Source organism: Callorhinus ursinus, unplaced genomic scaffold (assembly GCF_003265705.2).
Source record: "Callorhinus ursinus isolate GAN/ISIS: 27379988/994484 unplaced genomic scaffold, GSC_fseal_2.0 scaffold1, whole genome shotgun sequence".
NCBI lineage: Eukaryota > Metazoa > Chordata > Mammalia > Carnivora > Otariidae > Callorhinus > Callorhinus ursinus.
In genome coordinates, this window is record NW_027397063.1 from 83,165,780 (window position 1) to 83,186,927 (window position 21,148).

Below are 21,148 nucleotides of genomic sequence, written 5' to 3' on the forward strand. Positions count from 1 at the left end.
AGAAATAAATGATATAGAAACTAAAACACACACACACACACACACACACACACACACACACACACACACTAGAACAAATCAATGAAACCAGGTGCTTATTCTTTGAAAAGATCAACAGAATCAATAAGCCTCTAGCCAGACTCATCAAGAAAAAGAGAGAAAGGGCTCAAAAAAATAAAATCATAAATGAAAGAAGAGAAATGACAACAAACACCACAGAAATACAAATTATTGTAAGAGAATATTATGAAAAACTATATGCCAAAAAATTAGACAACCTAGAGGAAATAGATAAATTCCTAGAAATACATAACCTACCAAAACTGAAGCAGTTTAGAAATAGGAAATTTGAACAGACCAATTACCAGCAAGGAGATTGAATCCGTAGTCCAAAAACTCCGAACAAACAAAAATCCAGGACCAGAGAGCTTCAAGGGGAATTCTACCAAATATTTAAGGAAGAGTTAATACCTATTCTTCTCAAACTATTCCAAAAAATAGAAAGTAAACTTCCAAATTCATTCTATAAAGCCAGTATCACCCTGATACCAAAATCAGATAAAGACAACACAAAAAAAGGACTACAAGCCAATATCTCTGATGATCATAGATGCAAAAATCCTCAACAAAATACTAGCAAACTGAATCCAACAATACATTAACAAAATCGTTCACCATGATCAAGTAAGATTTATTCCTGAGATACAAGTGTGGTTCAATATTCATGAATCAATCAACTTGATACATCACATCAATAAGAAAAAGGATAAAAACAATATGATCATTTCAATAGATGAGAAAAGCATTTGACAAAGTACAACATCCATTAACAATAAAAGCTTTCAACAAAGTAGGTTTAGGGGTACCTGGGTGGCTCAGTCAGTTGAGCATATGACTCTTGGTTTTGGTTCAGATGATGATTTCAGTATTGTGAGATCAAGCCCCACATCAGGTTCCATGCTGAATGTGAAGCCTGCTTAAGATTCTCTCTCTCCCTCTGCCCCTTCCCCCACACTCTCTCTCTCTCTCTCTCAAAAAAAGTAGGCTTAGAGGGAACATACCTCAACATAATAAAGGCCACATATGAAAAACCTAAAGCTACCATCATCCTTAATGGGAAAAACTGAGAGCTTTTCCCCTAAGATCAGGAACAAGACAAGGATGTCCACACTCACCACTTTTATTCAACATAGTACTGGAAGTCCAAGTCACAGCAACACAAATACAACAAAAAGAAATAAAAGGCATCCAAATTGATAAGGAAGAAGTAAAACTGTCTCTATTTGCAGATGTCATGATACTACATATAGAAAATGCTAAAGGCTCTACCAAAAAACTACTAGAACTGACAAATGAATTCAGTAAAGTTACAGGATACAAAATAAATGTGCAGAAATCGGCCACATTTCTATACACTAATAATGAAGCAGCAGAAAGAGAAATTAAGAAAACTACCCCACCTACAATTCCATCAAAAATAATAAAATACCTAGGAATAAACCCAACCAAAGAGGTCAAAGACCTGTACTCTGAAAACTATAAAACATTGATGAAAGAAATTGAAGATGACACAAAGAAATGGAAAGACATTCCATGCCCGTGGATTGCAAGAAAAAATATTGTCAAAATGTCTATACTACCCAAAGCAATCTACACATTTAATGCTATCCCTATCAAAATACCAACAACATTTTTCACAGAGCTAGAACAAACATCCTAAAGTTTATATGGAACCACAAAAGACCCCAAATAGTCAAAGCAATTTTGAAAAAGAAAAGCAAAGGTATCACAGGTCTGAACTTCAAGTTATATTACAAAGTGGCAGTAATCAAAACAATATGGTCCTGGCACAAAAATAAACATCTAGATCAACAGAACAGAATAGAAAGCCCAAAATAAACACATACTTATATGGTCAATTAATCTTTGGCAAAGCAAGAAAGAATATCTGATGAGGAAAAGACCATCTCTTCAACAAATGGTGTTGAGAAAACTGGACAGATACATGCAAAAGAATGAAAATGGACCAATTTCTTACAACATACACAAAAATAAACTTAAAATGTATTAAAGACCATAATGTGAGACCTGAAACCATAAAAATCCTAGAAGAGAACATAGGCAGTAAGCTATCTGACATTGGCCATAGCAACATATTTCTAACTGTCTCCTGAGGGAAGGGAAATAAAAGCAAAAATAAATTATTGGGACTGCATACATCAAAAGCTTCTGCACAGCAAAGGAAACAATCAACAAAACTAAAAGGCAACCTACTGAATGGGAAAAGATATTTATTTGCCAATGACTTATCCGATAAAGGGTTAGTGTCCAAAATATATAAAGAAACAATACAACCTAAAAAAATGAAATCTTGCCATTTGCAACAACATGGTTGGAGCTAGAGAGTATATTGTTAAGTGAAATAAGTCAGTCAGAGAAAGACAAATACCATATGATTTCATGCATATGTGGAATTTAAGAAACAAAACAAACGAGCCAACGTGCGGGGGTGGGGGGGCAGGGAGAGAGAGACAAACCAAGAAACAGACCCTTAACTATAGAGAAGAAACTGATGGTTACCCAAGGGGAGTTGGGTAGGGAGATGGGTAAAATAGGTGATGGGAATTAAGGAGTACACTTGTATTATTGAGGACTGACTGATATATGGAATTGTTGAATTACTATATTGTACACCTGAAACTAATATAACATTGTATCATAACTATACTGAAACTAAAATAAAAACTTAAAAACTCAGTGGAGGGTCTCAATGACAGAATGAAGGGGACAGAGAAAAGAAGCAATAAAATGAAGATAGAAAAATGAAAATTACCCAATCTAAACAACACCAATGGGCCCTAATAAAGGCATGTGCCCTGGGTCCTGTCTGTCTCTCTTTCTGCCTGTACCCTGCCTCAACCTCTCCATAGGGTGCCTCAAGGCATGCTGTGTACTTCCTCCAGGACTTATGAATAACATATTTCTCTATTTCAGTTTCTCTTGTGGTCTTTTGTTGAACTGCATGCAGCTCATCATCCAGCACCCTGTGCTCTATCTGGCAAACGTTGACAAAGTCATAAAAGTCTTCCAGTCTTTCTCTGCCTTTTGTGGTTCTAACTGGGTATTTTATATGATTCTATTTTCTCTCCTTTCTTAGCATATCAGTTATAATTTTTTATTATTTTTACTAGTTGTCCTAGAGTTTACAATATACCTTTACAACTAATCCAAGTCCACTTTCAAATGGATACAACTACACCACTACACAGGTAGTATGAGTACCTTATAACAAAATAATCATTTTTTTATCTCTGTATCATTGCTCTCATTTATTTTATTTAAATATATAAGCAAACATAAGTGTGTCTGTATATATGTATATACATATACACACATACACATAAGATATATACATAGGCATATATATACATACATATATATATATACACACACACATACACATAAGATATGTACATAAGCATGCATAATCAAATACATTGTTGCTTTATTGTTGCCCATTCACCAAGATAGGCCACATTCTAGGCCATAAAAGCCACCTTAAAATTTAAAATAATAGAAATCATACAATGTCTGCTCTCAGGCCCTGATGGAATTAGATTAGAATCAATAACAGGAAAATCTCAAAATACATAAAGGTTAAACAATATACAGCTACAGAATACATGGATCAAATAAGAAATCTCAAGAGAAATTTTAAAATATTTTAAACCAAATGAAAATAAAAACACAACTTAACCAAATTTTTGTGACATAGTGAAATTAGTGCTTTGAGGGAGATTTGTAGCATTTGAATGTACACATTAGAAAAGAAGATCTAAAATCAATCATCTTAGTTTTACCTTAAGAAACTAGGGGAAAAAAGAGAGCAAATCAAATCCAAAGTAAGCAGAAGAAAATAAATATTAAGAATTAGAGCATAAATCAATGAAAGTGAAAACAGGAAATCAATAGAGAAAATCAACCAAACCAAAAGTGGTTCTTTGAAAAGATCAATAAAATCAATTAGCCTCTAGCCAAGCTAACTGAGGAAAAAAACAAAACAAAACAAAACAAAACAAAACCAGAAGACACAAATTAATAATCAGTTATTAAAGAGGGGCCATCACTATAGATCCCATGGAAATTAAGAGGACAAAAAAGGAATACTGTGAACAAATGCTATGCCCACAAATTTGATAACCTAGATGAAATGGTCGAATTCCTTGAAAGACACAATCTGCCAAAACTCACTCAAGAAGAAATAGACAATCTGAATAGGCATATCTATTAAGGGAATTAAATCTATAATTAATAACCTTCTAAATATACGTAGAGCAAATATTTAAATGGGAGAATAAATGTAGAGCAAATTATAAATGGAGAAAGGTAAAGACATGTTTAAAGTAAGGTCTCTACACTCCAATTGAACATAAAATGAAGAAAAAAGTAAACAATTTTCAGTCTACTGGTGTCTGCATGAAGTGTATTTATATATACAAATATTTATATATATAATTTTATATTATATATTGAAATATATATATTAATACCTAGAGCAACTACTAAAAATGCTGTACAAAGTGACACGCAAAAAACACTAGATAAATTAAAATGGAATTCTTAAAAGTGTCTCAGTACTCCTAAGCAGGTTAAAAAAAATTTAAAAAAAAAGAGAGCAAAAGGAAAACAAAAAATAAAATGACAAAGTCCTTACATAGCAATAATTATATTAAATGTAAATGGTCTAAATATACCAATTGAAGGACAGAGACTGGCAAAATGAATTTAGATTCATGATTCAACAATATGCTGTCTACAAACTCATCAAATATAATGACATAGGCAGGCTGAAAGTCAAAGGATGGAAAAAGATATCACACAGACATTAATATAAGGAAAGTGTTAGTGGCTATATTAATATCAAAGTGACTTCACAGCAAAGAAAATTACTGGAGACGGAGAGAGATATCACATAATGATAAAAGGGTCAATCCACCAAGAAGACATAGCAATGTATATGCACCAAACAGGTCTGAAAAATATATGAAAGAAAAATTGATAGGACTGAAAGGAAAAATAAACAAGTCTGCAATTATGGTTGGAGATTTTAACTCCTCTCTCTCAACAATCAATAGAGCAACTAATCAGAAAAGTCAGCAAGTATATATAGAACTCCATAACACCATCAAACAAGAGTACCTAACCCACATTTATAGAACATCTAGCCAACAACAGCAAAATACACATTCTTTTCAAGTGCCCATGGAATATATACCAAAATAGACTATATCCCAGGCCATAAACAAACCTCAACATTTTTTTTAACTGAAATCATAAACAACATTTACTTCAACTTCAATGGAACAAATATCAGAGAGATAACAGAAAATCTCTAAACACTAGAATAATCCATGGATCAAAAAGGAGTCTCAAAGAAAATTAAAAACTACATTGAACTGAATGAAAATGAAAATACAACATATCAACATTTGGGGGACACAGCCAAAGCGGCACTGAAAGATAAGTGTATAATATTAAATGTATATAGTATAATAGAAAAAAAATCTCAAATCAATTACTGAAGGCCCACCTCAAGAACATAAAAAAGAAAAGCAAAATAAACCCAAAGCAAGCACAAAGAAGGAAATAATAAAAAGAAAACTAAAAATCAATGAAAATGAAAGCAGAAAAAAAAAAAATAGAGAAAATCAGTTAAACAAAGCACTAGTTTTTAAACAGATCAACAAAATCTGCAAAGCCTGAATAGGACTAATGAAGAACATAAGAGAAGACACAAATGACCAATATCGGGAATGGAATGGGATATCACTATAGACCCTGCAGACATCAAAAGGCTAATAAGGGAATAATATGATCAACTCTACACATATAAATTTGGCACTTAGATGAAATGTACAATTCCTTAAAAAAACACAAACCAGCACAACTCACCCAATATGAAATAATTTCAATCATCATATAACTATTAAGAAAATTAAATTCATAACTTAAAACTCCCAAAAAAGAAATCTCCAAGCACAGCTGGTTTGATGTAAATTCTATATAATCTCTTTCAAAGAATACAAGAGGAAGAAACACTCCCCAATTCACATTATAAAGTTAGTATTATATTGATAACAAACAAGACAAAAACAGTACCAAAAAATGCAACTCAATATCCTTTATGAATATAGAGGGAAAAATCCTTAAAATCTTAGGAAATAGAATTTAGCAAAATGTAAAAAGAATTATAAGCCATAACCAGGTGGAGTTCATTCCAGAGATGCAAGTCTGATTATTTGAAATTCATTGTAATCTTTCAAATTAACAGGATACAAAAGAAAAAAAATCACATGATCATATCAATTGATGCAAAAAAAGCAGTCAACAAAATTAAACACCTATTTATGATAAGAAAAACTCTCAGAAAATTAGGAATAGAGGAGAACCCCCTCAGCTTGTTAAACAGCATCTACAAAAACCCTATAGCTAACATTATACTTAATACTCAAAGACTGAAGTCATTCCCCCTAAGATCAGAAACAAGGCAAGTGTGTCAGCTCTCACCACTCCTATTCAACATTGTACTGGAAATTCTAGCCACTGCTGAAAGGCAAGAAAAGGAAATAAAAGGCATAGAGATCAGAAAAGAAGAAATAGAACTTTCCCTATTTGCAGACGGCATGATTGTCTACATAGAAAATCCCAAGGAATCTACAAAATGATGATGATAATAGTAATAATAATAAGTAGCAGTAGTAGTGCATTCACCAAGGTTGCAAGACACAAGAAAAATGTGCAAAACTCAATTATGTTACTATATCCTAGCAGTGATCAAGGACACTGAGATTTAAAATACCATTTATAATTGCTTTAAAAAAGTGAAATGCTTTGCTATGAATCTAACAAAACAAGCATAGAATTTGCATGCCAAAAACTACAAAACAATAAGGAAAAAAGTCAAAGATCTAAATAAATGGTGGGACATGCTGTGTTCATAAACTGGAAGACTCAACATAGTATGGACATCAGTCTCTCAAAATTGATATACAGGCTTAATGCAATTCCTATTAAAATTCCAGGAAGATTTTTCATACATGAAGACAAGACCATTCTAAAATGTATATGGGAAGAAAAAGAAAACAGAATAGCTAAAACACTTTAGAAAAAGAATGAAAGGTGAGGAATCAGTCTACTTAAATTCAGGACTTTATTAGACTTTATTACCTACAGCTATCAAGACTTTATGGTATTGATGGAGTAACAGACACATAGCTCAATGAAACAAACCAGAAAACTCAGTAATAAACCCAGATAACATGTTCAAATGATGTTTTATAAAGAAACAAAAACAATTTAATGAAGGAAAAATAGCCTCTTCAACAAATGGTTCTGGAGCATTTGGACACACATAGGGAAAAAAAGATCCTGACTTAAGTATCACTCTTTATTCAAAAGCTGACTAAAACTGTAAAACATAAAACTATAAAACTTTTAGAAAAAAAATCCTTGGGATTTTAGTCTCTGCAAAGAGTTTTTAAACTGGATACCAAAAACATGATCCATAAAAGTCTAATTGGAAATTAGATTCCAAATTAAAAACTTTTGCTTTGTGAAAGATTCTGTTGCAAAGGATGAAAAGACAAGTTACAGGACAAGAGAAAAATATTTGCAGCCTACATATCCAACAAAGGACTAATATTTAGATTATATAAAGAATTCTCAAAATTCAACAGTTAAAACGCAGTTAAACCAATTTGAAAGTGGACAAAAGACATGAACAGACATTTCACCAAAGAGAATGGCAAGTAAAGACATTAAAAGATGTTGAACATCACTGACCACTAGGGAAATGCAAATTAAAACCACAGTGAGATAAATCACTGCATACCTACCAAAATAGCTCAAATAAAAAATAAGTAACACTAAATGCTGGTGAGGATCTCTCATATGTTGCTAGTGGGAATATAAAATGGTACAGCCACTGTGGAAAATAATATGACAGAGTTTGGGGGGTGAGGGCGTTGGTTGTTTTTTTTTTTTATGAAGAGTTTATTTGAGAGTGTGCATGAGAGAAAGAGAGAGAGCACCAGAGAGAGAGAGAGAGAGAGAGAGAGTGCCTGAGCAGGGGGGAGGGGTAGAGGGTAGAGGGAGAAGCAGGCTCCCTGCCCAGACAATCAGGGACCCCGATGAGGGACTCAATCCCAGGACCCTGGGATCATGACCCGAGCAGAAGGCAGATGCTAACCAACTGAGCCACTCAGGCACCCCGGGGTTAGGTTTTTGTTTTGGTTTGGTTTTTGGTTTTGGGGGTTTTTTTTTAGAGAGAGAAAGAGCATGTGAGTCGGGGTCAGGGGGGAAGGGACAGAGGGAGAGGGAGAGAGAGAATCTTAAGCAGGCTCCACACCCAGCATGGAGCCCAATGCAGGACTCAATCTCACCACCCTGAGATCATGATCATGATCTGAGCTAAAATTAAGAGTTGGGCGCTTAACTGACTGAACCTCCCAGGCACCTGAACAGTTTCTTTATAAAACTAAATATTCATCTACCATATGACCTAGCAATTGTATTCCTGGCCATTTGTTCCAGAGAAATGAAGTCTTATGTCCATACAAAAACCTGTACACAATTGTTTATAGCAATTTAATTCATAAAAGCCAAAAATCGGAAGTAACCTGGATACCCCTCAAAGGGTAAATCATTAAACAAATTGTGGTACATGGGATACTACTCAGCAATGAAAAGGGACAAACTGTTGATACACACAACCTGAATAAGTCTCCAGAGAATTGCAGAATTCTACATGTGTCCATGTATATAACCTTCTTAAAATGATAAAATTGTACAAATGGACAATAGATTAATGGTTGCCAAGGCTTCAGGGCTGAGGAACCTGGAGAAAAATGGGTGTAGCTGTAAAAGGGAAACATGTGAGATCTTCGTGGTAATGGAGCTGTTCTGTTTCTCAACCATGTCAATGTCAATATCCTGGCTATGGTATTCTACAGTTTGCAGGATGTTACCATTGGGGCAAACTGAGAGTACATAGGCTCTCCTTGTATTGCTTTTCACCGATGCATGTGAATCCACACTTACTCAAAATAAAAATTTTAAAAATATATATTTAAACCCCTCAGACAAATTATGCCATTAAATGTTAATAAATAATATTTTAAAAAACCATGACACATGGTTTCCTGGACAAAGTCATGGACAGATTTTGTAATTTTTCTTTAACTCTATAGTAAACATAGCAAAAAGTGTTATCGTTAAGGGAGTTTTCAATCAAGAGTTGGTAATACAGTTTAGCACGAAGTTTTTTTGCACATTGTGTAATTTCTCTGGGGCAGGTGCCTCATGTTGTCATGTTGCACTTTTATGACTAAAATACTGAATAAAATTCCAAATTCACTAAATGAAAAAGGAAAAATGTGGAGCTTGTCTGCTTGAACGCAGTCCAAAAGCTAAAGGAAATTGATATATTATGAATAACAGAAACAACTCCGTTTCAAAAACTAAGTTTATTTTAGAAATTAATTTCAAGCCTGTTTGAAAACAATTGTCATTCTAATAAGAATTAAAATTCAAACCATTTTGGATGATAAATATTTAAAAGCATTTGGTCTGGAAACTAAATGGAACAGAGCAAAGAAACTAATGTTATGAAATCCATTGTGGTGAAGTGAAATGTCTGTTTTGCCGAGAGGATTTTGGTCCATACTGCTAATCTCTAGAAACACATTCTCATTCTGTAACCACCATCATAGTCATATAAACATGATATTTATTCCTGAAGAATGTGATTCTTATTTCATCTACATTTTTTCTTCTTAATAATCATCTTTAAAGGCTTTACTAAAAAATCCTTTGAGCACCCAATTCCTAAGGCATGAGCATATGCAAACAAACCCATACAAACATAGCTAATCCCCTCTCTGTGACCCAGGCTACATGAAACCCAATAGGAAGTACCAATTCAAGTCTTCCCAGTGTAATTTACCCATGCTTTCACGTTTGAGGTCAACTTCCTCTCACTGCCATTATTGGGAAGAAGCCGCCTTGGTTCCCATTGTACACACTAAACTGGGCAGGCTTAGTAGGGAGCATGAACCAGCAGGAAAAGTGAATTTTAGAAAGCATCAGTCATGTTTGAGGGGAAAATTAGAACTTAATTGAGCTTCCATTAATTTTATGGCTTAGTTGTTGTATAAGTTTCCTAGGGCTATTATAACAAAGTACCACAAACTGAGTGGTTAAAACAACAGAAATTGATCATCTTGCAGTTCTGGAAGCTGGAAATTCCAAGATCAAAGTGTCATGGAGTTGGTTTCTTCTGAGAGCCATGAGGAAGAATTCATTCCATGCCTCTCTAGCTTCCTGTGGTTTGTTGGCAATTTTTATCATACCTTGGCTTATAGGAATATCACCCCAATCTCTGCCTTTGTCTTCATATGGCACTCTCCCTGTATGCCTATCCAAAATTCCCTTTTTTATGAGAACACCAATCATTCTGGATTAAGGGCCCACCCTAATGACTTCATTTTAACTTGACTACCTCTCTAAATAAGGTCACATTCTGAAGTACAGAGAGTTAAGACTTCAATGTATGGATTTTGAGAGAACACAATTCAACTCAATCCAATAGTGTTTGATCTTAATTGACTTTGTAAGGAAAAGGGCCACCCAAATCTTCATAGTGACTCTCCTTCCCCTCTACCACATCTGAATGACTCCCCTTTCAAAGCTCTATCAGGTCACTGTTGTGTAGTCCCTTATTGTTATCATCTCTCACTAAATTTGCTCATGTTGAGCTTCTAGGTATCTCTTTCCTTAGTTTGCCCCCATTTCTAACTATTGCCCTAAAATTCAGTTTCTTTCTCAGCAATGCCTTTGATCTCATGGCCAGCCCTCACACAATAAATGGAAGGCAGTAATGTCGCTTTCACCCTGGCTCATATGCCTTCAATTACCATGTGAAAATAGGTTAGATCTCTGTGCAAATGAAGGCACAGTCAACACCACAAAATGATGGAGAGTTAATAGTAATCCTCCTTCACATGAAAGCTCTTAAATGAACAGAATGTCACTTGACCCAAGGGCATCCTTATACTTTCCACCTGCATATAAGATACAAACCAATTTAAAGTAAAAGATTATTGGAGTAAATATTCAAGTACTTTTTAGCCTGCCTATATTTAAAGTGATTATGAGTGGTTGTATGTGGGAAAACATATTATTTTTATCTGTAAAAATGTTGCATTTTATCCTGAAATCCAGTAGAAATTTGTAAGTTTTGATATGCTGAAAAAATATAAAATCATTAACTGAAAAGAAATATTTTAGTGCCAGTACATAATCTTGTGCAGTTATAATACAAAAAGGAAATGAGTGTGCTGTGAACTACCTTCTGCTATTAAGCTAATCCATAATAAGGGCCCTGTACATGCAAGATACAATTCTGATACATCCAGAGAAGAAAATATAGGTCTTTTAGAGATGATAATCTTATAAGTGGGACACGGGGGAGGCTCAAGAATCCCAGTATCTATGGGTGTTTATATTAATTAGTTCAGTACTTCCAGGATATAAAAAACTACAATAGAAGTTGTTGGGTCCCTCTCATTTCCATAATGCTTCTCCGTGTGGTACAGGCAAAGTGCAATACGCCCTCCTTCCATGGAGCACATTTCTGTGGAATGAATCCAGGTCAAACTTACCATCATGGAATTAGTACTTTAAAGTTGGAATGGATTTTAAAAATTTATTGAATCCAACCCCTAGCTCACACATGACTCACAAATATTTCATGCTCTCCAAAAGAGTCATCTAATGTTTGATTTCCAATCTCTGTGATGGGGGTTGCCATACCTCACCCTAAAGTCTCTTTCATTTTTATACCATTGTGAAAAAAAGTTATACCTAATATCTACTCTTTCATTCATTTGATGACTCCTTCAGTTATTCATTGATTCAGCAAATATTTACTGAGAATCTACTATGGAGGCACCAGACACTACACAATGTACTGATATTATAATCTCCCTGGATGGCTTAACCATTTATGAAGAACTTTTCACAAACATTAAACCATTTAATCCTCACAAAAACCCTGTCAAGTAGACCATGATTATCATTATTAATTTGCTATTTATGCAAGATATGAGAAAATTAAAGGTCAGAAGTTAAGTCACATGGCTAGTGGGAGACTCAAGAATCAAACTTACTCTCTAATAGTAGATAACACTGTTTCCACTGTATCAGCTAGCACAAAACAAATCCATCACCCCTTCCACATAACAACCTTGATATACTTGGACACCACAGACTCTTGTTATGATTCCCTTCTTCATTTTAAAGACCTCCAGATCCTTCAACTTTTCTTGAGAACCAAGCATGATAGCCCAGATGTGATAGGACCTGAGTAGAGAAGGAATAAAAGTATTTGTCTCCTTTGAAACAGACATATTTTACAGGAAAAGTGGGTTTTTTTGTATTTTATAGAGATATAATTGACATATAACATTATAGTAATTTCAGGAGTACAACATAATGATATCCATATACATTGTGAAATGATCACCACAGTAAGTCTAGTTAACATCCATTGCCACACATAGTTAAAGTTTTGTTTTTTTTTTTTATGATGAGTACTTCTAAGATTGAATCTCTCATCAACTTTCAAATATACAGTACCGTATTATTAACTATAGTGACCATGCTGTACATTACATCCCCATGACTTATTTATTTCATAACTGGAAGTTTGTACCTTTTGACTACCTTCATCTATTTTGCCCACCTCCCCCCACCCCCCACATTTCTGACAACCACCAGTCTGTTCTCTGTGTCTATGAACATGGTTGTCTTTCTCTGACTTATTTCACTTAGCATAATGCCTTCAAGTTCCATTCATGCCGTTGCAAATGACAAGATTTCTTTCTTTTCTTCTGGCTGAATAATATTCTCTCTCTCTCTCTCTCTCTCTCTCTCTCTCTCTCTCTCTCTGTGTGTGTGTGTGTGTGTAAGACATTTCTTTATTCATTCATCCTTCAGTAAACACTTAAGTTGCTTCCATGAGACAGACACATTGTTGTCTATAAGCAGATTGGTTTCTAGGGAGGCAATCAGAGAATACTGTTGATTTATATTGAACTTGCAACTAATATGTGCTATCAGAAACTCCTCTCTCCTCTCCTTTCTCTGCCCCCTCCTAATTCTGACTTTTATATATAAGTGGAATTTTGAGACCTGATCACCAGACTTTAATGTGTGGCAACTACAATTAGTGCAGGTACTGAGGCCGCATCCCTCGCAGAGTAGAGGCCAAAAATGGAGTGTCTGTTAATGTGGTTTATCTTTTTATTTTCCTTCACTTTTGTATTTTTTTCATTTAGTTATTTTTTCTATTTACTGAGCATACACTTCCAGATTCAAATATTAATGTTATTAAATAATAGTGATTCAGACCTATGCAAATATTTCACATAAATTAATTTAATCTTACTAGGATCCTGTGAAGCAATTGATAGAAAAAGAATCTTAGGTTTTAAGAAGTTAAATAAAATTGCACAAAGTCACACAACAAGTAAATGCTGGAGCGGGAATTCCAAACCAGGTATATCTGACTTCAATGCAGTACCGTATCTCTGTGGTAATCACTCCGAATAACTGAAAGCATCCTTTTTGTTTTTCTTAGCACTTTTTAACTGGTAGGGTGCTTTTCACATGGTAGGCTGCAAAATGGTAGGTTGTTGGGTTTTTTTTAAATTTGGAGTTTTGTTCCATTCTGGCTTTTAGCCTAGTACTAGGCTATTATTATAGGTCCATTTTTAATTAATTTCTGATTATGTGAACTTTTTTCTATTTCTTATATTTGTCATGAATCAAAATCATTTCTTTTCCCTAAAACTGTTCATCTAATTGTATTTCTTATCTCATTAAAAATCATTATCTCAAGTTAGAAACTTCACAGTCATTCCTAATTTTGCTGACCTTCTTGTCCCAACACAGAATTTTTCACCAAGTCTATAAAGTTTACTTCCAAATATCCCTTAAGTTCTTGATTCAGGCCCTCATAATATTTTCCATATCCAATTACACCAGTCCCCTAATTGATTCACCTGCCTCTAGTTTTCCTGGCTGCATTCCACTCCACATAATGGTACCAGATTTACTTTCTCACCACATGGCTAAATATTTTTCCACTTTTTACAAGCTGACCCCAATCAATAGTTCCTGCTGTATGTATCTCTACTCCCAGTCTCCCGATGCCCACATCTATGCTATAAGAAACTTATCCCTATCAAATAGCCCATGTTCTTTCACAACATGGCTCTATGGATGCCCTTCCCTCTGTCTGGAATGCACTTCTTGTCCTGGCAAGAAGCCAGCTCCTATCACCCCAATACATGTCCACGTTCCTTCAAGTAGAATTCACTGTTCTGACATTTTTGCCAATAGAACTTTTCATATATTAACTTACAGAAGCAGTTATGCTTTATTGCAATCATTTTTTCATTAAGCCTCTCCTACATGAATATGAGTTCCTCATAAACAAATATCTTGATATTTTTGCTTATCACCCTATTACAGTGCCAAGCACATAGTAAATGTTCAATAAATATTTGCATGAAAGAATAAATGTGCTCCCTTTGAAATCTGAGTTGATTAGAAATTTTCCTCTAATATAAGTTGGTCTGTTTAGTTACCTCCCCATTTCTTACAGATTGGTATTTATTTGTTTTTGCATGGTTAAAATTTTAATTTCAAAATCTCCTATTACTTCTCAGGCTGGCTTCTCTTTTAGAGTTGCAGAGTTCTGAACTTCGTTCTGAACTTCTTGAATCTACACTAAATCATGACTGAAAGATTTTTGTGTGTAAGATTTAAGGGTCCTGAAAAATTAGTTGATAATGATTTCCTTACACTTTGATGTGGATTATGACTGATGGCCATATGATAGGTGAGAATCTGCCCTCTCACTGAGACCTTCAGTCCCCTTGATCATCTGACATCCCAAAATTCTCTGCAAGCTCATTTGTTCTGATGTCCATAGCTCTGTAAAGCCAAGTCAGCATTGGCACATAGACACATTAAAAAAAAAAATGCCATCTGCCCATTTTGCAAATGGGAAAATTAGACCCAGAATGACCAAGTAGACTATCTGATATAGTTAAGCAAGTAGATTCTGTACCAAAAAGGAAGTCTAATAAGGCCTCTGCTCCAAAAACTGGCTCATTTCCCTTCCTTGCATGCTTACATATTTCTTTGTGTTTTATTTCCCTAAGGGCTTTATAGAAATTTCTATCGTTTGCAATCTGTTCTTCTTAGTTATATGAATCTATTTTCTCTTCAACTAGCATTTTTCTTTCCTTGACTTAAAAAAAGAAAATAAAGAACCAGCTTTACTAAAAACATGTTGCAGCTCTCCTACACTTCAGAAAGTATAGGAGCTAAAATTGACTTACTTTACTGCATAGTGTGTCATTCATCTAATGGTATAATCTAAGAGAATAACCTCTGATTTGAAAAATGTGAAGACTCATGTAAGATTGGACTAACTTAGACCTGATGTGAGTACAAGTCATGGAATTTTTTGGCTTGATGTGTCCTTGGAAATTATCCAGGTGAACCCGTTCTTCACCCAAGGTCAGTTAAGCTGAAGCTCAGAGAAGCCAAGTGAATTCTCTGGGGTCACAGATCAGGGTTATAAGCCAGCCCACAAGCAGAACTCAAGATTCCTGACTCTTTATCCGGTGCCCTTTCTATCTCAGTCCATTTCAAGTATGGAGATCACACCTTGTTGGTATCTTGCCTGGAGACTCTCAAAGCTAAACAATGATGATAAAATGATGGCACATGAAAGTGGTGATTATTTAATTTGTAAGAGAAAAGAAAGCCTTCTGATGTGCTGCATACCAGGCATCACCGTGAATCTGGAAAAACAAATTGGTTGCTGAATGCCTTCAGCTCTATTCTTAGAGAGGAGGATTACTGAGGGTCTACCATATCCTAGATGCTGGGAATAGTGGACAACACGGAACTCATTCCTGCCTTAGAGACCTCAAAATCCAGATGGGATATTAAACAAATCATTATAAACAATTAGGTAAAAAAAATTACAATTTGCAAAGAGATAAATGGGCTGCTATGGGAATATATATGTTTTTGAGAGACCCAACCTAGTCTGGATTATCAAGGAAGATGTCCCTCAGGCACTGATGTTGAACTTGAAATCCAGAGGAATTTTAAGGGTTCCAATGGGAGTATTCCATCACATGGCATATCATTAAGAAGATCAAGGGTGCAGAGAACACTGCACTGCTGTGTTCAAATAACTGAAAGATGTACTACACACTGAGGAGAATGGAGTGATAGGAGACAGAAATGGAGATGCAAGTGAAAACAGATCACTCAAAGCTGTGTAGGCCATGTTAAGGGCTTGGGGATCCATTTAGGTATTTTCAGCAAGGAAAAATGTGACCGGACCTACATTTTAGAAAGATCATTCCAGTACCAGTAGGACAATGGGTTGAAAGGATAGAATGTAGACAGACCAGGTAGGATGTAAACAGGCCAGGCTAAGACGTGTAGGTAGCGTTTACTCTAGACCTCCAGCTTAATTTAACAGTACTCTTTGTTCCAAGCAGACATCCTATGTACTTCTTTGTCTTTTTTAATGAAAGGCAACCCAGTTAGTCAAAACTGCTGTTAATAAATACAATTTAAACAGGAAAAAAGACAGCAGCCACCTAATGGATATTTTAAAACAATTATCATTGAAAGAAGCTTTTTTGTTGCATTAGGATTGTAACTTTAAATTGTATTTGGACTAATTGCAAACATTCTAATTGTAAAGAGCTTTGATTTAAGTGGTACATTTTCAGTGCAAAAACATGAGTGAGTCATCAACTATTGAAATAACCATAAAGTGCCATCCATTACATTTGTTTTGATTGTGCTCTGTGTTAATTTTTTACTTATGATTTTGGTGTAAGTTGGAGAGTATAAATGTATGGAATACATAGAATAAATCACTGGCTTCATGTCAAATTATTTTGATGATTGCCACTATGATCAGACATCATAAATAACAATGTGCTTTTGGAGAAATTTGCCTAAAGTGATTTTAGGTTTTCAAAAAGAATTGTTTTCACGTAAATAAATTATCTTATTTTCTTAAGGAAACCAATGGACAATTTATATCACCTGGTGTGATAAAAGACCTAAGCATAACATATAGATGAATGCTACCATTTATTATTCTCTTTTTGACAATCTGAATTATCTTTTGGATATTACCCTGAATGATAAATCAAGTGATTTAAAAGTAGAACTCAAAATTGGAAAATTAGAGTTTAAGTGCTTTTATCTTAAGTAGATGATATGTTTGTGTACCTTGAATAATAAGTGCTCTAGCTTTGAGCTAACTTTGTGACAATGGGCTCTTCAGTGAGTGACTTTAGGCTAATACAATATGCAGGTGCTGGGAGGCAGGGCTAAGTATGAATTATTATATCTACAGACTTTCATGAAAGCCCAACTCAGCATATATGTAAACTGTTTTATTCTACAGTTATTTAGTAGAATAAAATAGTGACAAATAGTACAACATATTCAACCAACAGTCACTGAATAATTATAAGTTTTCTTTGGAGAAAGACTAATAGTTTATTTTTGAGAATTATTGTTTTGTATATCATTACTTTATCTTATTCCCTGGGGTGTGGCATTTTTTAAGAAAATGTATTTCCCCAAAATTGTGTTTTGATTTAAAGGAGAAATGATTCTTGCTAAGACAATGTGTAATACTCATTTTTCTCCCAAGTTGGCCAGGGACATACAAATGCTAGAAATTCTGACTTTTGGGGCAGGGGGGTTGTTTGTTTCCATTTTTCCTTTTGATAATGGAATTTTTTTTCACTGTTTATTTCTTTTTGAAATCCCTGGTTTTACTGACCATTAAAGACAGTGGATGATGATGGTCCCCACTTCCATACCCAGGACATAGGACTGAGTGGTAAAGCAAACTCCTGCATGTCTGCTTCATGTTCCTAAAATAAGGGAACCCGACATGGAGACTGAAGGAAGCTTTTACGTTCAATCATTTCCATCTCTGCCAATTCTCTTCCAACACGGACCTGTATGTGCCTTTTCATTTTAACTACCTCACCATTTTCCTAACTACACTAAACCTGGAAAAAACAACCACAAATCGTGTTATATCTGTTTATTTCCTCTAGGTTGGACGAATTGAAGACTTCCTATACCAATTAGAGGACAGTTTCTTAAAAACTAAAAAACTGAGAACTGCTCGAAGGCAAAAAACAAAACTGAAGCGGCTTCAAACTGTGCAACAAAGCTAGTCACTGGGGAGCGGGCACTACCATCAAGAGGTCCCAGAGGAAGGGGCAGTGGCGTCCCACCAGACTGACTGAGACAGTCCAGGAACAAAGGCCTAGCCAAAGGAGTGAGGGCGCACTCGCCTTGGCTCGCTTTACAAAGGGATTCTGTGCTTCATTCATCTCCACTGGCAGCAATAAATGTTCTCGACAAGTATGACTTGACTCCTGTTCAAATTTGACTTATTTAGTTAAACAGCTTACAAAACAACCATTGTTGCCTCTTTCACCTGCTTTGTTCCTTCAAAATCTACTAACATTTACCAGGTCTACCCAAGTATGCTTATAGTATTCATGCATATTCATGGGCATCGTTAAGAAGTACTCACCTGCCATGTATAGCTTTGGACAAACAATATATAGGCAAATTTCTCAAATACATAAAAATCTTAGAAAATAATAAAAATTATAAAACTCATACTTTCTCAGTCCTTATGGAGTTAAGTCATATGTGGTAGGGCCGATATTATCAGTTGTCTCATTAAAATCTCTCTTCTCTCCTCCAGATCCTTCCGATTTTCCTATTCCTTCCCCTTTAAATGTGTGACTCAGCACAAACGCACATACGTGACAAGGTAGTGAGTCAATAGCCATCACTCGAGACCTCCGCTGACACCAACAGCGGGCTGTGAAGATAGGGTAAGAAGGAATAACTCAGACACAGAGGAAAATAAACAGGAAATCAGATTTTTTTTTTGAATACTGGAAAAAATGACTAGGATCTCCGAGAACATTGATAATAACATGAAAAGGAAAAAAGAATAAAATACATAGTGCTGAATTTTTCATTACACAATGAGATTGTAAAGACATCAGTTAATAATTTAATCCTAAATGTATGTTACATTCGTGTAGTCATAATTATGCAAGGTATAAATGTTTTTAAATTTTGAAGTAAAATAGGACTTTGGTTTTCCCAGGGATCATCTTACCTTTATCAAATAGCCCCCTCTCTTCTACCCCACACGGGGAATCCATCACGGCTACCACCTTCCCTCAAGCTAGTTGCTAATATAATTGTAGGCGGTTAAAGACAGTGGAGTTTAAGAAACTCCTTGTTTTTAAACACACTGGCATGGCATCTCAGCTCTATTCTTGTAAGTACTGGAAAATAATTTATTTCTATGGGAACTTGAGTCTAGCCAAATGTGGGAGTCTAAGGCAAATGGCTCAGACTCCATCTGACCACCTCTGCTGTTATCACTTCTCACCACTGTGAGAATTGCCCATTAAAAAAAAAAAAAATCTCATAACATCTCTAGGAAATGAAGCTTGTTAGCTTTGAATTTTAACCTTAGTGTTAAAATTTTATTTTCCAAAAGGATTTCTATGTTCTGTAACTGTTTGTTCTTAATTGAAATAAAATCTTAGCACTGCCTGTTTGTTTACTCAGCTGTTTTCTGGAAGTCTTATGGATATTCAATAGCTGATCAATTGCTTTATCTTTGGTTTTTGAAAATTAGAGTTCTCTCATTCCACAGTGCCTGAAGATTATACTTGAAAATAATATAATGACAATTACTAGATCATGGCTTCACTGTTTGATCACTTTCTCCACAACCAATACGAAATGTCCATTGTTATTTTGGCTGGTGCTTGGTTAGGGAAAGAAGAGAGGTTCTAGTCAGTCTTAGGAAGGATGATATAAAATGGAAATCCACAACTTTCAAAAGAAACTTCTTTTCAGAAAAAGAGAATCAATTTTCATAGCTTTGTAATAAGGTATCAAAGTATCAAATCTTTAGAATTCTTAATAGTTCAACAGCATTGTCAATAGGAATGAATTTTGCTTGTAGTCTCCGATTTCCACATTAGTGTCAAGAGCCTTGAATAGCAACAACGCAGTATAAATTTACTGCACCTGGCTTCTCTTCCTTTCCGTTTTGTTCCTTTTTATTTTTGAGAAGGGGAGGGGCAGAGGGAGAGTGAGAGAGAGAGAATTTTAAGCAAGTTCCATGCCCAGTGCAGAACCAAAATGGGGCTTGAGCTCACAACTCTGAGATCATGACCTGAGCTAAAACCAAGAGTCAGATGCTTGACTGACTGAGCCACACAGGTGCTCCATCCCATCTTTGTTTTTAAGTTCTCTGCAGAGGAAGGATTTGTAAAGCAATATGGTATTAGTAAAATAATAATAGAGAAAGCAAAGTTTACAAAGTACTTTCAGAATGCTTATTTCATTTCAACTTCACGAGAATTTGATATATGCATTTTCTCCATTTTACAACTGAGGAAACCAAGAGCCAAAGAGGGTAATACCTTCCTTTGAGTCCAAAGACTCGTTTTGTCCTCTACTTGTTATTTGAAATATGATCCATGGACCAGCAGTATCAGCATCACCTGGGAATTTGTGAGAAATGAAGAATTTTAATCTCCTCCCCAGATCAAATGGATCCAAATCTGTGTTTTTAAGAAGATCCCTGGGTAGGGGTGCCTGAGTGGCTCAGTTGGTTAAGTGTCTGACTCTTGATTTTGGCTCAGGTCATTACCTCAGGGTCGTGAGCTTGAGCCACCATTGGGCTCTGTGCTGAGCATGGAGCCTGCTTAAGATTCTCTCTCTCCCGCTCCCCCCCCCCCCCCCCCCCCCCCCCCACACATTCTCCCTTTCTCAAAAAAAAAAAAATCCCTGGGTGATTTATATGCACATTAAAGTCCAAGAATTGCTCATTTACCATATTGGAAAGTATTTTCTTATCAGCTCAAAGTTAACTTGGCACAAGGACCAATGAGGTGGCCACTCTTAA

At 35.3% G+C, this 21,148-nt stretch overlaps 1 protein-coding gene across 1 annotated transcript in view; it reads left to right on the forward strand.

The window, feature by feature from the left end:
* Window positions 1–18,569, forward strand: part of SPATA16 (spermatogenesis associated 16) — a 225,436-nt gene extending 206,867 nt beyond the window's left edge. Inside the window, 1 exon segment of the mRNA XM_025869549.2 lies at window positions 18,246–18,569. Within this exon segment, the coding sequence (XP_025725334.2) occupies window positions 18,246–18,368 (123 nt within the window). The 3' untranslated portion in view covers window positions 18,369–18,569.
* The last annotated feature ends 2,579 nt before the right edge of the window (window positions 18,570–21,148 follow it).